This window comes from Caloenas nicobarica, chromosome 2 (assembly GCF_036013445.1).
Source record: "Caloenas nicobarica isolate bCalNic1 chromosome 2, bCalNic1.hap1, whole genome shotgun sequence".
Classification (NCBI taxonomy): Eukaryota; Metazoa; Chordata; class Aves; order Columbiformes; family Columbidae; genus Caloenas; species Caloenas nicobarica.
This window is the reverse complement of record NC_088246.1, coordinates 56,108,689-56,132,336: the sequence shown is the minus strand read 5'-3', so window position 1 is coordinate 56,132,336 and position 23,648 is coordinate 56,108,689. Positions and strand designations below refer to the sequence as shown.

The 23,648-nt window shown below is 38.4% G+C and overlaps 1 protein-coding gene across 1 annotated transcript in view; it reads right to left on the bottom strand.

Annotated features, from left to right (window-relative positions):
- SUGCT (succinyl-CoA:glutarate-CoA transferase) overlaps positions 1-23,648 on the bottom strand; it is a 409,784-nt gene that overhangs the window by 360,473 nt on the left and 25,663 nt on the right. Inside the window, exon 7 of the mRNA XM_065629417.1 lies at positions 6,936-7,027. Coding sequence (XP_065485489.1) covers positions 6,936-7,027 — 92 coding nt within the window. The remainder of the gene's footprint in view (positions 1-6,935; positions 7,028-23,648) is intronic.

Genomic DNA, 23,648 nt, shown 5'->3' with positions numbered 1-23,648 from the left:
ACAATATTTTCTATGTAAGATGGAAAATCTGCTCTTCTATTCGTATCATAAAAGTGATCAAAAAATATAACATCTGTATCAAATATGACAACTTTTTAAAAAAAGTCTCAGTTACTGTCATTCGAACTGCAGTAATGATTAGTCTGTAACTATCTATAGCCTAGATATTAAGGATGATGCATAAACCACACATCCTTAAGGTGAACGCTGCTTTAGGAAGTACTTCTTACACGAAGAATCTCTTATTTCTTCCTTCTCTGCACTCTACACTAAGCTACTTCAACTTCCCTGTGGAAAGGGCAACTCAAAGGTTCCATCCCTTCATCACTCTCCTTGTAATCAGCTCTGGGGAAAAACAGGAAAAGAAATTCTTTATACGCATAGGTCTGCTGAGAAAACTTATTAGCACATGCAAAGGTTTTTGCTCCTCAGAGCTATCATTGAGAAACACAAATGAAAAATATATATTTCCACCATATTATCTGCTGCAAGTTCTCAGTTTGTTAAATTGTTCTTTCTTCATTACAACAAAGACACTGGGATGAGAAGAAATCAAAAAGACTTTAGATTTTGCAAAGAGATGTGCAGCAACGCCCTTAGTTTGAAAACACTTCCCCCTGTTTTCAAAGTGCCATTAATTTCACCCTTGACAAAGAAAACTACACTTCAAAGATATGAAAATCAGGATTATTTTAGTAGATTGCTACATAAGAATGTGTCTTCTCAAGCCTCGACTCTGGCACTTTCCTCATCAACGACCGAACTAGCTAATGTTTTAAAGCAAACACTTCCTTTGCACCAGTAAAACATTCACCTTTATTTGTAAAAATACCCCTCATAAAGCACTCCTACAAACTACTAGCACTATACTGCTATATTATTTTTAACATGTTGGCTTTACTTGATCCTAACACTCCACAACCTATAATTCTGCAGCAGTCTACATAAATTCTACTCTTCCTTGGTCTTTCTACCAAGATCCATGAGCAGCTGCCATTTTTCATGCTTTAATCAGCTTCTCATGTCTACCTGCAAAATAAACCAGCTTTTCTGTGACAGGACACAACAGCTCTAAGTACTGTGAAATGGATTCACTCGGGTTTTCATCTCTATCCTGCCGAACAAGGGATATGAAGCTACTTTACATGAAGGATAAAGCTTCACACACACAGAAACACCTTCCTTCATTGGTAAAATCTCTCATCGCAGTCAGAGTTTGACAGGACAGCTGTACTTTTGTGTAGCTAACATTATACTAGTTCCCTGAGCAAAGGATCTATACAGTACCTTTCATTCAAGCAAACAACTTTAAAAGTAACAAACACCATCACCTCTGCCAGCAAGAGGTGATATATAACTGTTCTGGTAGAAGGACAAAACATAGCCCTAGTCAGGGAGAAAGTGCTTTAAGCAACAAAGCTGCCACAGAGGCTCAAGGGCTGGGTTGAACGCTAATTAAGGGCAGCAGCAGGACGTGCCCTTTCCTCATTTGGAAAGATGCAGATTCACTCCAGTAGAGCAGACCTTTCCTTCTGTCACTGCACATTGCTCAATTTTACCACCAGTTTACACTTTTATTCCTAATTTTTGCTGTTTGCTAAATTCCTTACAATTTGTCAACACATTCTGGGCCCAGAGATAGCCACAACACATTTTGGAAGCTTCCTTTCCCAAGTCTTTTCTTCGCCCTTTGACATAATTTCTCTTCCCAAACTTACATCAGTAATATAAAAACAAACCATTAAAAATTGAAATTGTTCTGAAATGACATACTTAATAAAAATATTTTAAGTCCAGTAGTCTTTACAGATGGGAAATAGCTGCTGAAGCTAATATGAACCAGCAATGGCTATATTTTTCAACAGCTCTGAGCTATACACCATGTGCACTCTTGCTGTAGTTGGTTTGGTTTTAAGCCGAAAAATGGCCCCTCCGGTATTGTAGATCCAAATCACATCTCACTGTTTCATGTTCAGTAAAACAAAAGAGTTTCTTCAGTAAGAAAAAGTTTACTGAATAGACCGCACCACCATAAAGATACCCGGAATACTGAAAATTGTGTGCAATAATCCTGTTGGAGATGGAAGGGGATACATATGCAAAATGGTTTTTATTTAATTTCAAGTTGTTGCCTTAATGAGTCATAGAAATTTTCAAAGGAATATTCATCTGGCACTGATGCATTGGAACATACTAAGTAAAAGCTTTCTATTCATCAAATATGAAACTTGTATGTGGTGTTAAACCAGGAAATATCTATAAATTATGTCATCCAAGACTAAAAGGACTCTGTCCTTTTAGTATATTTGAATTTAGGAAAAAAAAAAGTATGTGGCCTGAAGGATCTACTTTTATTCAAAATGGGTTTGTGATACAGGTTTACACAAAACAGATGCCCTGCTTATTGCTTGTAAATTCTCTTAAACACACTAGAATTTCAAATTTCACAGGTGTCATACATTTCTAATACAGAAGGAATCGAGTACATGTGTAAGAGCTTGAATTCCATGCAGGTTTTCTGCACGTGAAAACATGGTTTAGAGAAAGCATTCTACTGAACGTCTTTCGTACAATGAACAAAAACACCACTGGCACAAATGCAGTCATTTGTGCCTGTAACTTTGCAATACTGCAGAAGTTATAGTTTGATTTTAAGGTTCAGAACTTTGCTCAAAAGCATTTCAAAGTAATCAGCATTAGGTCATTTCAGTAACAAGTATTTCCTAGAAAAAAAAAAAAGGAAAAGCAAGACATTCAGAATTTCTTTATGCAGGAATCTTCTCTCAGATCTTAAAAAATCAGAGGTATAAAGTATATGATCATGTCTCCCACTCAAGAGGTTTATACCGTTTGCCAAATATGGTATTATTGTGTATCTTTGGTGCATTCCACATTTGTATTACAGTATCTTTATCTCTTTAATAAAAAGATAACTTGGATAAAGTACACACATATTAGTCAAACTTCCATCCCTTCCACTGTGTTCTCTTCGCTGCCTCAAAAATTAGTGTTACATGAAATATAAAGTACTGAAGAACATGAATGTTACATGTATGACAGACTTAATGAAGGTCTAAGTTTTGCTCAAAATCCTGTGCTGGTAATATACTGATTTCATGGCTTAATATTAAGACTCTACTGACTGGAGGCATGGCCTCAATATCCAATAAAGTCATGTGATCTGCAACAGTAAACTGCTTTCTGAGACACTAAAACAGGAGCCAGATGGTTGTACCAAACTAAAATTCACAACATGAAACCTATCTAAGCTAAAATGGAATGTGCATTGCTGTTAGTTCTATCCATTTAAAAAATGACAGATATAGAACATAATTTCAGTGTCCTATTATTAAAATGCTTTGTGAGGAGCTTTAAATATGTATTAACACGCCTCAAAATTAAGCACCTCAGTGATATATGTAGAGGTTTTGCTGCTGCTGCTGGTCGAATTCCTTATAATTTGTCTACTGTGTCAGTTGATACCTTTAAGACCATCCTGCAGGCACATTTGATGGCTTGTTTAATGAAGGGAAGTTTCCACAGAGCACTGTTATACTGATATTATTATGCTGATTATCTATAGCTACCCCAATGCAATACAAAACAAACGTTATCTGTTATCATTTTTTCTCCAAATCGTAAGACTGGAATTTCAATTTTAAGGAAAAAAAATAAACCTACTCCAGTTTACTAGGGTATGCTTCAAATTATCATGTTACTTATAGTATATGAACTCCATGTCATGTGGTCAACAAATAATTCAATGTTTAATATAGAAAAGCAGCATGAAAAAGTAAGATTCTTTTTTTGTTCACACATAGAACATGGAAGATTTTACTATTAATAACAGATTGTTATTTTAAAGTTACTTTCAAACAAGCATACAATATGATTTTAAAGCCACTTGAGTAAATTTTCACTACAATAACAAAGGCAAACTTTTGCTTCTTTGGAGTCATTGGCCACTTAGGTCTTTGAAACAAAAATGTCCCTCTATACATCAGAAAACGGTTTTGAGATATTGATGAAATAATATATGACTAACTTCAAATTTATTTTAATCATGCAAGAGAATGACTAAGTTTGAATGAGTTGTTAAAAGCCACCCATGAACAGACGGAACCGTTAATAACAATTATTAAATTATTCCTATGATACATTGCCTCAAGTCCTTGTGAGGTGATGCGAACATCTGGATTTCCAGTATAGATCTTAATACAATCTTTTAATAAAATCCATCTTCATAATGGCCACTGAAGAGTATTCCTCTGATAATACAACTTATATGTACTTATTTAGTGCAACAATGTTATTCACATAGCAATGCAAAGCTTTACAAGAGTCTTGCTTTTTTCAATTTTTCAACGTACTTTCCTTTATTGATGTGGTACTAACAACACTTGCCCCCTTCTAACAGTTTATATTCCCATTTAATGTTCTCTGGTATATTTTGAGGTGTGCATTAAGTTCCTGGCATTATATTGGAAGTACTAACCTTCATTCTACAGACACCAGAGTCAGAATGTAAAGATTACTTACACTACAGTTATCGTGATCAGTCATTGGTTTATGTATATGCACATTATACATTTGAAGAGAAGTATCTGTAAGGAACACACTCAACTTGATGTCTTCTCATGTTCTGAGATGGGGTATCCTATGGGTACGTGTCGTGGTTTAACCCAAGCTAGCAATACAACCACGATAGTCGCGCACTCATCCCCTTTGCCACCCCTCCCAATAGGGGAAAGAATCAAAAGAAAAGGGAGAAGCTTGAATTGAGATAAACATAGTTTAACAAAATACTAATACGCTACTAGTAAATATATATATAAAATAGAAAGAAAATCTGCTCAAGGCAATTCCTCATGAACACGCTGAGCAGCCAGTCCCAGGAAAACAGCACCTGGTCCCAAAGTTGATCCCAGAGAGAGAAGAGACAAGAAAAAAAGGCAGAAAGGCCAGAGGCCTCTGCAAAATGGCAAAAGCCAGACTAAATGTCCCACACCAAAAACTCCCCTGGCACCAACAAAACAGAGCAAAGAGAAGAGACAGAGCAAACCAAAAGGTCCCAGCTCTCCTTAAATATGAAGCATGATGCTAATGGGATGCAATACTCTTATTGATCAGTTTGGATGTCAGTCAAGCTCTGCCCCATCTCATCCCCCGCTTCCTCTATGCCTCACACCTGTGGGCAGAGCACTCAGAACATCCCTGGCTCTCAGACCAGAGCAATTAAAAACATTAGCTCTGTGTTACCTCTTGTTCTCAAAATAAGTCCAAATAATGAGTGTGCTAGCTATGGAAAAGAAAGGTTTCTAACTGCATGAAGAAAATTGACCCCTTTTCAGTCAAACCAGCCCAGCACGTATCATTAACATGGCAGCAACGGGTAGACAGCCTTAGGACACCAGACACAGCATGTTTCAGTTTCCTCAGTCAAGCAGTGCTTGACCTTTTTTTGTTTGTTTTGCTAATGAAAAGGAGGACTCTGGAAAAATAATTGCCACAAGCAGAGTTCTCATGTTTGCCATTGTTCTCAGCAGAAAACAAGTCTATTTGCAGAATATCAGTCCTACAGTAGAATTATGTCCAGATCGGGCATGGTTAGTTTTCAACAACCTACTCAAACATGAATATCTGACACTGAGTACACAAACTTGATGAACTACTCATTTACCTAAGGCATGCAATTGTCATACTCTGAAGATCTGCACTACTGCTAAAAGAGTATCAGGAGCACCACCACAGATGACTATCTGGCATTTATGACACACAGAACAGACTTGTAACACTGCGTCACTTGGGACGTGACATCTGGAGACCACATTCCCTGCACCTGTAGGTGATTCAAGACAGCTTAGGTAAATGCTAATTTGACCAGCACTTTTCCAAGCTCAACACATACATTCTATGTATCCCTGGAATCCAGATACTAAACTACCTCTCTAACACTTCCTGCACTAGTTCAGCGACTAAACGTCTTGGACATCAGTGGGAATAGCAGCACATAACCTTTTCCAGAACAAAACCACAGAATGGTTGGGGTTGGAAGGGACCTCTGGAGAACATCTAGTCCAAATCACCTGCTAAAGCAGGTTTGCCTAGAGTAGATTGCACAGGAAGGTGTCCAGGTGGGTTTTGAATGTCTCCAGAGGAGGAGACTCCACAACCTCTCTGGGCAGCCTGTTCCAGTGCTCTGGCACCCTCAAAGTAAACAAGTTTCTCCTCATATTCAGATGGAACCTCCTGTGCTTCAGTCTGTGCCCACTGCCCCTCATCCTATCATTGGGCATCACTGAAAGGAGTCTGGTCCCATCCTCTTGACATCCACCCTTGAGATATTTATAAACGTGGATGAGATCCCCTCTCAGCCTTCTCTTCTCCAGGCTGAACAGACCCAGCTCTCTCAGTCTCTCCTCACAAGAAAGATGCTCTAGGCCCCTAATCATCTCCGTAGCCCAAACCACTAATGGCATCTCTCTGCTCATTTTCAGGCAGGATGATTGAAAAGACAGTTTGTCAGAGTTATCTAGATGGCTTCACAATTCCTTCTTTTAAAAGAGGGAATATCAATACCAAAGCATGGGTGAGATTTCCCACACATGTATGGTTCCATCATCTAGGTGTCAACAATGTGTCTGTTACAGCTCTTGAAGTAACTACAAGTGGCCAGAACAGGTTAGCGTAAACTCTCAGTTTATCCACTGGAGATTTAGGATACCATTGTTCTTCCATTTTCTGTTTCTTGGGCATTGGCTTTGCCTGGATTGAAATACCTGAAGGACATAAGCACTATAATTTTCTTCGATTTCCAGAGATAAGACCTCTTGTTGGACTCAGAAGGGCGTGCATAACAGATGTGTTAGCATAGGCTAACTTGCTCCATGCAGCATCAAGTTTTAGTATATGGTACAAAGATTTTATTAACATACCTCATGACCTGTGATATGTATGAGACCAGAAATGGCAGCTGCAATGGAGTCATATCCACCTCTCTGAACCATTGGACCAGTCTGACCATAACCTAAAACAGGAGAGAACAATTAGCAATTCAATCAAGGACAAGTACGACATAAACACATATTACTATTTAAGTACAAAAAGGAACTAACTAGTATTTCTCATCAGCTTTTGTTCATAAGTTGTCTAGATTGTACAAGCAATGAATACTATTGTATTCTATTTATTCCTGCACATATTTAATAGTAAACAGTTGGATTTGTCCTGTGGAGGTTGTGTTTCATCTTAATTCTAGGCAGCCTCCTGGTCCTGCTATGTTTCATTCACTTCGGATGGAATTCCTTTTTTAATTTGCTGGGTCAGCTGAGGTGGGATTCAGATGTCATTTCAGAGGCTCTGCTGTCCAACAAGGCCCATGTTGCCTGTATTATATCTCCACTCTGCCATAAAGATATCTTGCATACCTCAAACGATACTAAAATCATTACACCATGGTTTAGACACATGAATTGCTCCTTACTTCTCTTTATTTCATATCTAAACAGCACTATCTTCAAAATAAAACACTGTTCACAACAGAGGGCAAGGCTGGCTCTTCACTGAGTATACACAATGTGTTTGCAAAGAGTTAGTAACAATGAAATGCAAAATCCAAGAAACTTTTACAGAACTACATAAACAGAGTTTTGTTCAGCTATAGATTTAACTTGGAATTAACAGTTGTAGCCAGAAGAATGCTCTCTTGCTTTTCCCTGCTTTATTTCATCATGCTCTCCCAACAACAACCACAAAATCTTCTAGTTGAGAAAGTGTTGCATGATCGAATGAAGAGGTTACAAACCCAAATATCAATCCTATTCCCCTACCAGGTATTACTGCCTATCAGTCACAGTATAACCTAATAATTTAGGGCTGAAGGTAGAGGCAGTTCATGTACTGGGCCTACAAAATACAATGACTTTAAGTGGCCAGACAGCCAAGTCTGGTTCTTTGTTATGGAACCAGTGACCACCAACACAGAGAGGACAAGTTGACAGGGAAGGAGCAACATGTTTGATTGCTATTATTAGACCTAACAGAAACTGTCAGAGCCCTTAAGAATCACATTTAATACTCTCTCATCCTCCTCCTCAAAGAAGGAGAAAATTAGAAAGCTCTTCTCATGCTTTCTTCTCCCTTTTCAGCTATCTCTAGGAGAAACCCCCTGATTACAGGAGCAAACAGTCAGGAGAAATTTGTCACAGACAAGATTCCTAGTTTGGTTGGTACTTTTAAGGCAATGTTTCTGTATTACTCTCAGCTATGAGGACAGTACTGAAAAAAACATATAAACATCTACAACAAGATAAAACTTCCTGAATCTCCTAATTCCTTTTAATTATTCTCCCAGAATAATCTTCTCTATATACAGACAGTCTCGTAGACGTGACAGTCTAAACATTGGCTTTGTTGATTGCAGCACACTATTAAAAATCATTCCTCACTGGGGTAATCTTCCTCAGCTCCTCCACTTGGATCAATGAGGTTATGTAAAAAATTCATAAGCGACTTCTACTGTACAGTACAAGAGAATAATGATCACTTCAAACTGGAGTTATAGCACTTTTGTCACTCCAATTAATATTTAGTAAATCATACCAAGTAAAACAATAACCCCTAGCCATACTGATTATACCACAAACTGTCTTAATTACCTGATATTCTCCTGGAGACACCAGACCCACATCATGCAAAGCTGAGGAGGAACTAAACTTCTACACTCAGTGTCACAGGGAAGATCAGGATACTACAGCCAGCACATTGACAATGTAGCCTCAAAAAACATTTTTGAAGATTCACCACTTTTCTTATGGTCAAATCTGTATCTTATTGACTTCACTACTCAAAAGAGAACAAAAAAACAACCTACCAGTTTACCCAGCTTTATTCCAAATCATGTCTCTGACAACAGCTGACTGTGAAACCCTGAAGAGCAACTAGTGACCTTTTCTTTCATATTTACACACTTAAGTTTACAGAGAACAGTGCTTTCTTTTTTGAAAATAACAGGAAGAGCAAATAAAATATTGTGGATCCACCCAAAAATGCTCTGGAGGCCTCTAGGCATATACCATTTTCTCACTGGAATGAACTATAGCATTAAAACAATTTAAATGTGTGGGGCCACTTCAAAAACAAAATCTTGCTCAATTAAAAAAAAAACTCAAAACAACTTTATTGAATAGTGAAAAGCATATTGAAGTAAGTAAGAAATTATGTACTGGCCTCAATTATTAACAAAGACAAGACATCTCAAAACATTTACTCACACAAATGTTTTCATAAACAGAAAACATCTGAAAATTAAGCATTTAGTATGTAAACAAAACAACTATAAAATGCTTTGCAATTGTCTTCTGGTAAGGACACACACTGATCCTTCATAGACCATATTCAAAAAATGTGATGAGCAAAAAGTCATGCATTTTTCTAGTCGTATTTTAGAAATACATTTTTTAAGTCTTTTTCACACATTACAACAGCCTGGTTTCCAAATAATAGTTATTATTTAATGGTTTTCTGGCTAAAATTAGAGGTTCTAAGGAGTGTTTAATTAGTTTTCACAGGCTACAACAGATTAAAAAAAAAACACAACACAAAACCAAAAACATTATTCTGCTTTTGATCTGAATTCTGAATTGACAAAGCTAGTGCAGGGACAAAAGCAACAGAAACACTTTGCCCCAGGAATGGCACACATATAAAATGCCTGGAAGAAGAGGTAGCCATCTAACTGTAAGAGTTAAGTCACAATTTGATATTACTACAAATGAAAGATCTCATTATTCAGATAAAAATCAAAGGCTGAAAATTATTATTCTAGTAAACTACACAGGTCAATGGAGCAACCCAGTGCAGATGTTTTAGAAATAACTATGAACACAAATACAAAAAGTTTGAAGGAGAGCAAAAACTCATATTCAGAAAATTTTCAGCCTGGTACACAGATCTCACCATAAATATATACACATATGTATACTTACACACATATGTGTATACATGTGTGTATAGATATATATAAAAATATATAAAACAACTTCTTAAAGATATAAAAATGCCACCCAAACTTTATTTGTCCAAATACCCTGCGTTCTCTCTCACTTGAATTCAGCACGCAAAAGTGTAGATTTGCAACCACATTGAGAGCAGCCCTGCAGAGAAGGACTTGGAGGTACTGGTGGATGAAAGATTGGACATGAGCCAGCAATGTGCGCTTGCAGCCTCAGAAGGCCAATCGTATCTTGGGCTGCATCAAAAGGAGCGTGGCCAGCAGGTTGAGGGAGGTGATTCTGCCCCTCTGCTCTGCTCTGGTGAGACCCCACCTGGAGTCCTGCACCTGGCTCTAGAGCTCTCAGCACAGGAAAGACATGGACCTGTTGGAGAGGGGCCAGAGGAGGCCACAAAAATGATCAGAGGGCTGGAACAGCTCTGCTGTGAGGACAGGCTGAGAGAGTTGGGGTTGTTAAACCTGGAGAAGGCTCTGGGGAGACCTTGTTGTGGCCTTTCAGCACTTAAAGAGGCCTGTAAGAAAGATAGGGACAGACTTTTTAGAAGGGCGTGTTACGATAGGACAAGGGGTAATTGGTTTTAAACTAAAAGAGGGGACATTCAGGCTAGACATGAGGAAGACATTTTTATTACAATGAGGGTGGTAAAATACTGGAACAGATTGCCCAGGAAGGTGGTAGATGCCCCATCCCTGGAGGCATTCAAGGCCAGGCTGGACAGAGCTCTGAGCAACCTGATCTAGTTGAAGACAGAAACATCAAATCATTTCAGTTGGAAGAGACCCTCAGGATCATCGAGTCCAACGATAACCTGCCTCTAGCACTAAACCACATCCCCTAAGAACCTTGTCGAAATGCCTTTTACACACCTCCAGGGATGGCAACTCCACCACATCCCTGGGCAGCCTGTTCCAATGCCTGACAACCCTTTCCATGAAGAATTTTTTCCTAATATCCAATCTGAACCTTCCCTGGCGCAACTTGAGGCCATTTCCTCTTGTCCTGTCACTTGCTACTTGGGAGAAGAGACCAACACCCTCCATGCTACACCCTCCTTTCAGGTAGTTGCAGACAGCGATAAGGTCTCCCCTCAGCCTCCTTTTCTCCAGGCTAAACAGCCCCAGTTTCCTCAACCGCTCCTCATCTGACTTGTGCTTATTGCAGGGGGGTTGGACTATGTGACCTTTGAAGGCTACTGTTTAGTATAATGTAGCTAGTGGCTTATCAAGTTTAGATACTACAGAAGATATTTTAAGGTAAAAAGATAATCCCTGTTGAATACAGGGAAAGAATAGACTTCACAGCTGTGATGTCTGAACACAAAACAAGGCAACTGATGACACTCTTCCTCTGACTACCCTTTAATGGAGCTGTCTTCCTTACGCTACACTAAATATTTAAGTAGTCTCTTTCTACCAGTAAAGAATTTATCTTAGTCCCTTAAATCCAGTTAATGCATTTTTATTTCAGGGAATATGTTTCAGAGGAGAGATGAAAGAATTTAAAACTTAATTTAATCAAACTGAGAATTTTCTAAATAATTTCAGTTGGAGGGAGAGCTACATAGATGCCTAATTTCATGTAAGACTTTAGATCTGTATAAAATGTAATCTGGGGGAAAAAAAAAACACAGAAGAAAGTTGCACCCCCACTAAATCCCTATGCTACACCTTGCAGTAGGAAGGCACAATTTATTCTGATACCTGCCACATCCTCACATACCTAAATCTCAAAACTGTTGCAATATGAGCTGGTTTGCTCTCCTGCAGAATGTATACCAGTTTCACAATCAAACTGGTTACAAGCCCCAATAACCTCCAGCCAGATCTCTAAGCACCTTCTAAAAACTGTCATTATCAGAGCATTATTTAATCTGCATAGCAAGCATTTAAAACCACCAGAAACACAAACTCCAGCTGTCCACTAAAGGACTATTCGCTTATTCAGCATTGTCACTTTACACCGAAATCTTCCTGTTCCTGTCCTGACCCTGCAGCCAAGTCCATCTTCTACATAAGAATGAGGACCTTTATTGTCTTCACCTTTTTGTGAGCAAGAAAAATGAACTGGGTATGAGAGGAGTATGAAAGAACAAGTTGCCCTGGCTACCTTGTGTCAGCTTAAGGGAAACATGGGTCTTTAGGGCAGGCATTTGCAGAGTGAATGCCACAGCTTTCCACCAGCAATCCTGTATCCTTACCTCAGAGAAGAATGGAGAAAGTGACCTTACTGGCTATATTTAGCATCTCCTGTTTCTCAGAACTTTCCAAGTGGTTAAAGATAAATTTGCAGCTGAAAATTTCAAAAGCGTATTCTTAACTAAGATCTCCACCATCTCTGTTAGCCTGCAGCATAACATACGGAGTATGAAAATTCAAAATGAGACATTCTTAATGGGACATAAAAAGGAATATCTTTGTTCCTGTATCTGTTTTTTCCATATTTGGGGGAATAGGACAATTAAGGTTTCATAAAATAAGGCAGCTAATACAGAATAATGCAGCTCACTGCTGTTCTAAAAAAAAAAAGCCTCAACTTGTTTGATGGCCAAATTTTTGATATAGAGCAACAAGAGAAGGCTTAAAATGCCTAAAAAAATATTTATCTAGCAAAACTGAAAGATAACCATGTCAAGACAAACAGTAAATTATAACAGCACTAAGATCTTCAGCACTAGCTGAGGGCATTACAGAAGAAGTAACTTTATGCAAGACACTAATTGCAACTGATTGAAAATTTATTTGGTCAACTGAATTGAAACAAATAAGTTTCCCGTAAATACTGGCAATATAAGTCCATTCTAATTAAAACTAAGAGTGAGACTGTTGCTATTATCTGATTAAATTACATCATAATTAAGACATCACAATCCCTGACAAAGGGAAGGACTGAAAGTATTTATTGTCCCCAGATTGTTCTGGTTGGAACAGAGACCTAGCAAAATAAAGACACTCTCCAATGGGAAATAAATCTTAGCTACTTCTCTAAGTTTGATGTGACATTCCTGCTCTGATGAAAGGGGATCCAGTTATCCTGGAACACAGAAGTCACCTCTGACACAAGAAAGCTAATGATTTCTGTATTTAGTGTACAAGTGTCATGTGATGGCACTCAAGCTCTGGAACAGAGCACAGGAAAAATGATAATATTTGCAGGCATCATATGGGACAAAAGTTTGGGAAAAAATAACATGTCATAACAAACTACTGCTAGTTTACCCGCTTTAAAATGGTCAATATATTTATCACATAAGAGAGACATACTTTGCTTCAGAATCCACCCTAAATGATTCTGTTCTGAGAGACAGAAATAAATATTATGAAGTGAGAAAGGTCAGGCTGAAGATTAGGAAAATGTAATAACAGTAAAAGCTGTTAGACTGCACAAAAGTGTTATTAGTGAAGCTGCCAAATGCCAGATGCTCAAAAATGTCACACTAAATTTAAAAATGCTAGCAAAAACTGTTTCCAAAAAGAACTCTGTTAGAAAAACCAACTAATGTGTCTTTCCAGGTTTAACTTTATAATACCATGTCAGCTACAACATAGCTTTATTTCATTTTTGCCAGATGACAGTTGGATTTTTAGCTACACTTATGGCAGACATTCTTCATAAATTTTAAGAAAGCAGGCAAACCAAATAAACAACTTTGTCCCAGACAAAGTTCCATGTGTCTGTAGATCCTGTGCTATTCCAAGACATGTACTAAACACACATTTGGACACCCCATTTGCTTGCTTAGGAGTTACTGATGATATGATGACAGGATTCCTAACATGTGTATAAAAACAATTCATTTCAGCCAGGAGCTGCTTGACAGCATCTGGGATAAACAGACACCACTGTTGCAATATCATCACTTAAAGCACAATCACCCTAAACCCAATATTTTTCATAGATTCATTTGGGATTTTTACAAAGTTTAACAAAATGCTTCTTCATTTCTCAGGTTGTGCATTTGAAATGTATTTGATGAAATTTAACACTTTCTCCAGGAGAGCAGGTCACAAACACGGCTTGCACCCTCCACAAAACAACAGAGAAACGAGTAAATCTTTTAAAAGTTACTAAAAACGCAGGAACTGGGAGACAAAAGAACTCACGCAACACCTGAAATTGCAACTTATTTCCTCAGTACAGTTTGCTTTCAAGCTAATGATGGCCCTGTAATTAACTGCTACAGGAAAGTCTGAATATGATTTTCTGTGTCATAAAAAGAAGAGTCATCATTTCTCATTATGACCTTTGTCCAAAATATTTGTATCACATGCTAGAGAAAACCAAAAGCCATCATTTCTGCACTTCTTCATGATTTGATAGCATGATAAAACTTTAAGACCAAATATAAAACACATTGTACTAAAATGAGAGGAAAAACCAACACGGAGACATGCTGTCAACACAGACGAGTTCCCTGTAGCTCAATTCCCACATGACAAATGATATTACAAAGTCAGCCTGTATAGGATATTCTGAGCAAAACAGAGAAAAATATGTTCGACATAGGCATTGCTACAAATAGGGACTAAGCACTGTCACAAATTCAATCCAGATAGATGGCTATCCCTGCTGAATAACAAATTAATGAGAAACACCTTTTGACTTGTTCCATTGCCAAAACATTCAATTAAGGACAGCTTACATCTTTACTTAATAAAGATTAATGAAACAAGCAGAAGAACACAAGCAATTCTCTGTGATGAGAAAAGCCAAAATCTAACAGACGCATTATATGAAACTTCGCAATGTCAGAGCTGCCAAATAAGTTAGCAAAATGAGTAACAACTTATGGAAAATGCTTGCCATGTGGCGGTCACGAGGAAAGTAAGTACGACTTCCTGGGTAGGCAAGTTTGCAGGAGATCAGAACCGATACGAAAAAGGTGAAGTCAGAGCAAACTGTCAAGAGAGATTAAAGAGGTTTCACAAATAAATAAATAAAAAAGATTTTTAAAAAAAACCCACTTTAGTCAGCAAGCATAAAATCTGATGAATCATTTCATTTCCCATTTGATGATTGTGAATGTGTACAATATATCGATTACTACTTCTCTTTTACACATGCTAATTTAGACATTCTAACCCTGTATTTTAAATAAAGATAGGTGTTGTACATTGGAAGGAACAGATACAATAAAATGATTATATCTAAATGCAAAACTAGGATTTACCTAGTGAAATACTAGAAAGGGACAAACAGCCTCTGCCAGTTGTCCAGCTCCCAGACCTGGGTACCTAGCCTCAAGCGACTCCTCTGAAAACAACAACCACACTTCTGGGACACAGCAACAGACCATTTCAAACCACACAAGCCTGGCTTTCAACAGGCTTTTAATCAGGCCTGCAAACCTCTGGGCCATATTTTCTAGCTTTTCAACATGCCAAATATAAATTCTTCCCTCCATAATCTAAACTGTAATTACCTATGAGATGCTACTATCGCTCTGTTTGGCTAAGTCAGCTGAAGTCTAACTTGTCACGCTCTGAATTTTGAGACAGTAGCTTCCCAGTCTAAGTGAAGGCATGCTTCTACATAATCTCAAATCAAATGTCACATGGTGACCACTTTCTGAAAACAAAATTTCAATTAAAAGCTTAAATTTTTAGATGACACTCAAATTAAGTACTCAAGAATTTTTTCCCCACCCAGTAAGGATCCTCAGATACACTCAGATTCTCCAGCATTGTTTTGCATTTCTGCAAACATTCCTAGCTACAAACTCTTAAAGGTAAGAACTCACCCCTCGCACCCTGCTTGGTACAGATACAGCTGATCGTATGACTCCAAATAGCTATATTGTAAAAGCTTAACTTTAAAATAGCAAAGACAATTACTGCTAACAGCGTAGCAGTGGCATTCCCCCAGAATCCATCCAGGTTGCAAAACTTACGCAGAAACCAGTTAAATACTGAGGTGAGCTGCCTGTACTAGCCCCTGCGTGTCCTCACCCACTTTGCTAGAACTCCTCCACCCACCTATCTTGTGCTATTACTACTAAGGTAGTGGAGTAAATGTTTGTGAGAAACATCTGGCTAATGCTGGGAATCAGCCAGGAGTCAGAAAGATACAAGGCTTCAGCTCAACAGAGGCTAACAATCTTGCTACCTCTCTAGTGAAAAAGTGGGTAAAAAGAACTGTGTAAGAACACGTACTAAGAAGTACCTGCAAGGTATTTATAACGCTATGGCCAAGCAGTACAGTGTCAGAACAGCCTCAGAAAAGTCTCAGCTCTGAGGCCACAGATACCCAGTAGCCTCTGATAAGGACGGGATTATCCTATGACCCTATGACAGAAATGTTAAGTGACTACTTAATTACATAATTATTTCTCATCTGAATCAGGTAACATTCATTCTAAAGTGGATATTACCTGAACAGACCTTCATTTGCTGAAGCCGTATATAGTTTTGTTAACAGACCAATCCGTGCAGCAAAGTCCAGTGAAGACACTGACCTTGACTAAGCGGCGCTCAGCTGCGTACGGGGATTGCACCTGCACAGGTGTGTGCACACACGAGTACGTGTACTACAACCCTGAATTCTCCCTCTAAGATCAAATACATAGTCCCTTAAGGGGCAGCTGAAGCTGGAAAAGAGTGTCAAACAACCCCCAAATCACTACGGATTCGATTCTAAACTTTCCAAACATTTCCTCACAAAATTCTAAACTATAATTTATAGAGTTTAATTTCCAACGAGGATTAAGTTATATGGAATACAACATATTCTAAAATTCCAGGCTGTCCTTTCAACCCAATAACTTCACTGACATTTTTTGAGCTTGATTGCAGTTCTCTTTGGTTTATGCACACAAAATATGTAAACAGCTCAACCCTTATTCAGCTCAAAGAATGAGCACGCACCTACCTCTTATTTCTGAAATAATGAACTGTAATATGAATTTTGTTTGCTGTCCTGATATAACATTAATTTTGTATGCAACCTAATGAAGGTGTAAATCCCAGGTCAAGGTTTAAATGAACTGTTCTTGCAGATCAGACGAAAGTAAGAAGTTGCAGTAACTTACCAGTACATTATAGACTAAGTAAATATAAAAATTAGTTGAAAGAGCCTTTTCTTGGAAATACATACGAAAGTGATATTGAACATTCTTAACATTAACAGATTGCCTGATTATACAATGCATAGTCAGATATTATGGCTGCTGATCATTTACAGGAATTTAATATGTGGAGAGGTAAAAAGTAAATGCATCTGGTTACCTGAAACAGCTGAATCTAATAACGGATTAATTCAATGTATTGCCTAACTTGAATGTTTTTCTACTAACAGATTTTGCCAATTGGCTCCTTAGAAAGGGTCATATGTGAAAAAAATCATTGCCTTCACAAAAAAGTAAATCTGTAGTGGATACAACTAATATTTCACATACTTGTTTTTTTTCCCCTCTATAAAGATTTTCCTAACACAGCTACCTCTAATCAAATTGACTCACATCTCATTGACAAGAAACACCTTCTAAATAAATACAATACAAAATACAAGATACCAGTTGTTCAATCTGAACAACTTTTTAGTTGGACAAAGTACTCAAACATCTTGGGATATCACTCTATTACAGTTCTGAAAACCTTCACAAAGTTAATAGAGTTAAAGCAATTTACAGCAGAGGGCATGGTACCTTTACTTCTAGACCATGCATTTTACTATATTAAGGTTTTTCAGTTTGAATATTAAAAGACGTTACAATTCATTACCAAATTCACTCTCACATATCTTAAGATCAAGACTTTAATTTGACAGAAATAAAAGAAACTGACAAACAATCATATATTACAAACCCTGAGCAGGTACACGATATGTGATGCCCCTTCTTATTGTACAAAGAATGTAGTTGTATATGAGTAAGCACCTTTAGTCGCAGTTCCATAAAGTTATTCTGAAAGATGTAGTCTCTTATAGAGAGAACAAAATTCTGGCCTCCCATTCTCCTCTTGAAAAGGTGGTCAGGGTTCACTGCAAGACATGATCACAGTGGCACCAGGTACCCCCTGACTTTGCAAGACCACAAGGACTCTAATTCTGGACAAGAAAGTCATCCTGTCCATTAGAAAGCTTCTCTTAATGTTTAATTGGAATCTTTTTTGCTGAAATTTTAACAGTTATTTCTTTTCCCATGTATCCCATAGACAATTCCTCTCTTTACAAGAACTTTTACTTATGGGAAGTCTGTTATCCACAAGCCTACTGTCATTACACCCTTACTTTGAAGTGACATCTACAACTTCCAATAACAAAGTTTTCTCTACAAGACAACTTGCAGATCAGTGGGTTTCAGCCAACTCTGACAAAAACACCAGGATACAGAATGCTTTTAATGTTCAAGTACATGGAAAAGTGCCAGATACTGCCACCATCTTGGTTTCTAAAAATGACAAAATATGGGATATTTTTCAATAGCTGGTGTCTTCTACACCAAAAACTATTTTCTTTGTCTTTGTTAGCTAGAGACAAAGTGATTTATGTTATCACAGAATTTTAAGAACAGAAGTAATGAAGACCATATGCTTACTGGGAAACATTTTCAGGTCAACACCAGCTACTTACAGTCTTCCTACCAATCTAACACCACCCACAGAAAACACCGTGAATGAGCACGACAAAGACACCGGCTCTTTGCACCATTTTAATATGTCATATTGATTTCTTTGGTGAAATCTCAAAACCTTCTCATTTTAAACAGCAAAACAAAACCAAAAAATCCTGGATTTATTTCATGTGAGGATTACATCAGGAAAGGAAAAAGATTAATAAAACAACATAAAGCAGAAAAGAAGGCTACAAGACAGCGGACTGCCTGAAAAATATTTCCTTTGGAAACCAGCAGAGAAAACTTTGGTAATAACAAATAAAATGTTTGGTGATCTTTCTGGGGGCCTTCTCATTAGAATATTAGAACTCAAACACATATATACTGCTTTGCAAAAGCCTACCGCAGGGCTTCTGAAGCTGCCTACAATCTTCCAGCTTCAGTTCTGTTAACTTCACTAGGCACCAGTCCAAGTATAATAGCTACTGAAAAATAAACATTAAACCATCAGTAAGTGTCTCCACAATTGTACTGTGTTGCTATGTTGTTCATATCCAGGATTTCAGTGCCTAATCTGGTTTCATTCACTGTAAACTAACCCAGTGTCGATCTTACAACTCACAGGCTTTCTGTCTGCTATGGTATTCTTCAGTAGAGCAGAGTTCAAAATCTTCAAGTTTCAGATTTTATACAAAATACTGCTAATTTCAGGGTGCTATTTAGATGAAAGAACAAGCAAGGAGCATGAAGTCATAAGAAAAATATTACTTCCATGCACAGCTGAAAGTCAATACTCAATTTTAAAGTAAGGAAGAATTATGACTTGTTCATTAAACTTCATATATGCTTCATATTGAACAAGAAATGGGAACACAGTGTTTCAGAACAGCACTCATTTTCAACTGTTTCTTATTCCTAAACTTGCAGAACTTTGGACATCCAAACTACGTGTGACTGAAGAAATAACAGTGGAAAAAACAGCAAAGTCCTCCTACTAGAATTCTTAATGCCACAGCAAAAGTCCAGCTCAATTACTTACAGAGAGGGGGAAAAAGAAGAAAATGCAGTCTGCCTGCTGCTCATGTGCTGATGACAGAAGCAGCAAAAACTCAAAGATATAGTGTCACTCAGCTAAAAAGCCCACCTTCCTGGAGGTGCACAGCAGATCTGAATCATGTAAGGATATCAATCCTACCAACATAGAAGGGGTCCTTGTCAGCTCCCATCTGTTTCTCAGCAATCTTTGTTTCAACACTCCTCCTTTTCAGCTTCCTCTCTTTCCATATTAGTTTGGATTACTGATACCGATGCCAAAGACCTTTAGTTATCTAGAGGTTACTGGCAAAGCACGGCAAATATAGGGCAAATACAGCTTCCCGGGCCAAATTACACTTCATACTAGAATGTAAAACCATTTATGGAGACACATCTCCAAGCAGACAAGTTTTACCAATGTAATAACATATTTGCTAAAGGCTTCTACCCAAACAGCTAAACCGGTCAGTGTTCACACCTCTTCACATTCCCTACCAGCACAGCTGTGCTGACAGAAGCCTGCTGTACAGAAAACAGCCTCATGCTGCGTTCCAAAAAGTTTGTCACCCAGGTTAATTTTACAGAAGCCTCCTCTTTTGAATAGGCCTATTTAGGATCCAGTATGCTAATTTTGCAACCAGCAGAGAAAAACATATAAACCCACCAGCAACATGAATTTGTTTTAAGCAGAGAAATTATCCTCTGTTTCTGCAGAGACTTGAGACTGAGAGAGCTGGGTCTGTTCAGCCTGTAGAAGGCTGAGAGGGGATCTCATCAATGTTTGTAAATATTTGTCATTTTATAAATATGTCAAGAGGACGAAACCAGACTCTTTGCAGGGGTGCCCAACAACAGGATGAGGGGCAACAGGCACAGACTGAAGCACAGGAGGTTCCATCTGAATATAAGGAGAAACTTCTTTACTTTGAGGGTGCCAGAGCACTGGAACAGGCTGCTCAGAGAGGCTGTGGAGTCTCCTTCTCTGGAGACATTCAAAACCCACCTGGACACATTCCTGTGTGATCTGCTCTGGGTGAACCTGCTTTAGCAGGTGGGTTGGACTAGGTAATCTCCAGAGGTCCCTTCCAACCTCAACCATTCTGTGATCTTGACAGAGCATAACTACTTTAGTCCTGTATAAGGAGGTATCTTTAAAGTTTTGTTTTATTCTGAAGCACCCTAAAAATGCACCGTTGTGATACTTATATTTCAATCACTCCTGAACTGAATACACACATTTTGTGTATAACACAAGTTAAAAAGCATTCTTGCCATCAGCACTAAAAAAAACTAAGACTCCAAAAGTTAAGTCCATCTTGCTTCTCCTCCAACCAAGAGCTACCAAGCTGAATTGCTCTGCAATGCACCTCTGCCATACCTTGTTGGTTCACATTTTATTCTGTGACCTTTTGGAAACTCATGTTTTCATAGAATGTCCTGAGTTGGAAAGGACACACAAGGATCATCGAGTCCAACTCCTGTCCCTACACAGGACAACCCCACAGTTCACACCATGTGTCTGAGGGCCTTGTCCAGTCCCTTCTTGAACACTGTCAGGCTTGGGGCCGTGACACCTCCCTGGGGAGCCTGTTCTAGTGCTCCACCACCCTCTGGGTGAACAACGTTTTCCTAATATCCAATCTAAACCTCCCCTGGATGTTTACAACATAGGTTGCAAAGGTGTACTTCAGGGGATTTAGTCCCGTAATTGGTATTTGGGTAACAGTTCTACTGATAACCCTCTGGAGGGATCAGAGCACAGCAAACCTGTCCTTGTGCTGTCCAAGCTGTGCTAATGGGTGTAAAAGTTTAGCTGGTGTCTGAAAAGCATAGAGTAGCACAGGAACATGAAAAAAATGCACTAGATCAGACTCAAGGCCCAGCTAGCTACATATACTGTCTCCAGAAATGGAGAAAAACAGATGCTAATACAAACAGGATAAGCCTATCTAATATTTTTCTTGACTACTCTCCCAGCTTCCAACAGTTTGCAGCTGCCAGGCTTCCTGAAGAAGTAGATATGGCTTCAAGTTGTTTTGGGTTTGGTTTTTTGTCTTTTTTTTTTTTTTTTTTTTTAACAGGGTTCATCTTTAGAGCATGACAGAAATGAAAGGCAAAGTTATGTGACACTTCCCAAATCAACTGTTATGAGGTAAGATGCACAGAAAACCTTTGCAAGTTTCAGGTGCTTAGACTAAGCAGACACTTTCAACTTAATTACAACATAAACAAGAACACACACAAAAACCAACACAACACATCACAATATTCTAACAAGCAATCCCAAAAATTCAAGTCTTATTAATCAGGCTTCCAAAACATATGACACTTAAAAAGAAGTACTAAAAGAGATGAACAATAAAGTAAAAGTAATTCAAAGTAATCCCATTATATGTTATCTGTTTGCCAGTCTGATTAACAGTGGAGTAATTGTTTCCCGGTCTTCCTGAGAATGATTAGATTTTTTTTTTTTCAGTAAAAGTAAAAATTATCACAATATAACCTAACTCCACAGTAAATATCAAATACATCACTAAACCCAATATGGAAAAAAAATACAGGGTCTAACACACTCATATCATGTTTTTCACTTAGGTCGCAAAAAGCAGAAGAGGTAAACCCCTGTTTGCAGATGGATCACCTATGATACAAAACAAATATCAGGGAAGATTTAGCAGATCTTCATAAGCAGCAGAAATGAATATCAAGTTCCTTGTACAGCACCAGAGAGAATCTCCTGCTTGTGTTGCTGTGGTTCAGTAGGATAGCAATTAGCACTATGGGCTGGGAAAAGAAATTAAAAGCTCCCACTGGTCCTCATCATTTATTTCCGAATAAAGTGGTCAACTGTTAGAATGTTATTATAATATTTGCCTTATTTTATATATAAATAACATTTACAAAAATTAGATTTCACGTGATTAGGGTTGCAGTTTATAGCCCATGTACTAAGCGTTTTACTCTGGGAAGAAATACTGGCCACAAAGTGCCAATTGTGAGGCAGCAGACACTGTTCTGCAATGTGTCTCGTATCAAGCAAAAGCAGGTTTGAGGACTTCACAGGTGACTTTCTACAAGACAGAGTGAAGCAGATGCATGATGCTATCTTAACATTTACTGCCAAAATGAAGTAAATCCTTAAAACGTGATAGTCCCTAAAATATGTAGGGGTAATATTTAGAAACCTCAGCTATAGAACCATCTGCCTTTAATCAATGGATCTCTCTTTTCAGAGTCTCCTTCCTGAAGTTTTACATTTACACAAATTATCTTTTTGTCCTAAACAAGTACCGGAAGTACATTGACAGCACATACTGCTACACCATGATCATAGAATAGAATCTTAGAATAGTTTGAGTTGGAAGAGACCTTCAAAGGCCATCTAGTCCAACGCCCCTGCAATGAGCAGGGACATCAACTAGATCAGGTTGCTCAGAGCCCCGTCCAGTCTGGCCTTGAGTGTCTCCAGGGATGGGGCATCTACCACCTCTGTGGGCAACCTGGGCCAGTGTTTCACCACCCTCATTGTAAAAAATTTCTTCCTCATGTCTAGCCTGAATCTGCCCTCTTCTGGTTTGAAACCATAACCCCTTGTCCTGTCATAACACATCCTTCTAAAAAGTCTGTCCCCATCTTTCTTACAGGCCCCTTTTAAGTACTGAAAATCTGCAATAAGATCTCCCTGAAACCTTCTCTTCCCTAGGCTAACAACCCCAATTCTCTCAGCCTGTCCTCACAGCAGAGCTGTTCCACACCTCTGATCATCTTGGTGGCCTCCTCTGGCCCCTCTTCAATAGCTCCCTGTCTTTCCTGTGCTGAGGGCTCCAGAGCTGGACACAAGACTCCAGGTGGGGTCTCACCAGAGCAGAGGGACAGAATCACCTCCCTTGACCTGCTGGCTATGCTTTTTTTTATGCAGCCCATGATATGATGATTCAACAAGTTAGGCCACAAAAGCAATGCAGTTATAACACTCTAGGATTAATCTACTGTGCTGGTTTAGAGATAAGTCCATTTTTTCTACACAATACTATCAAGTGCCTTGAATGTAT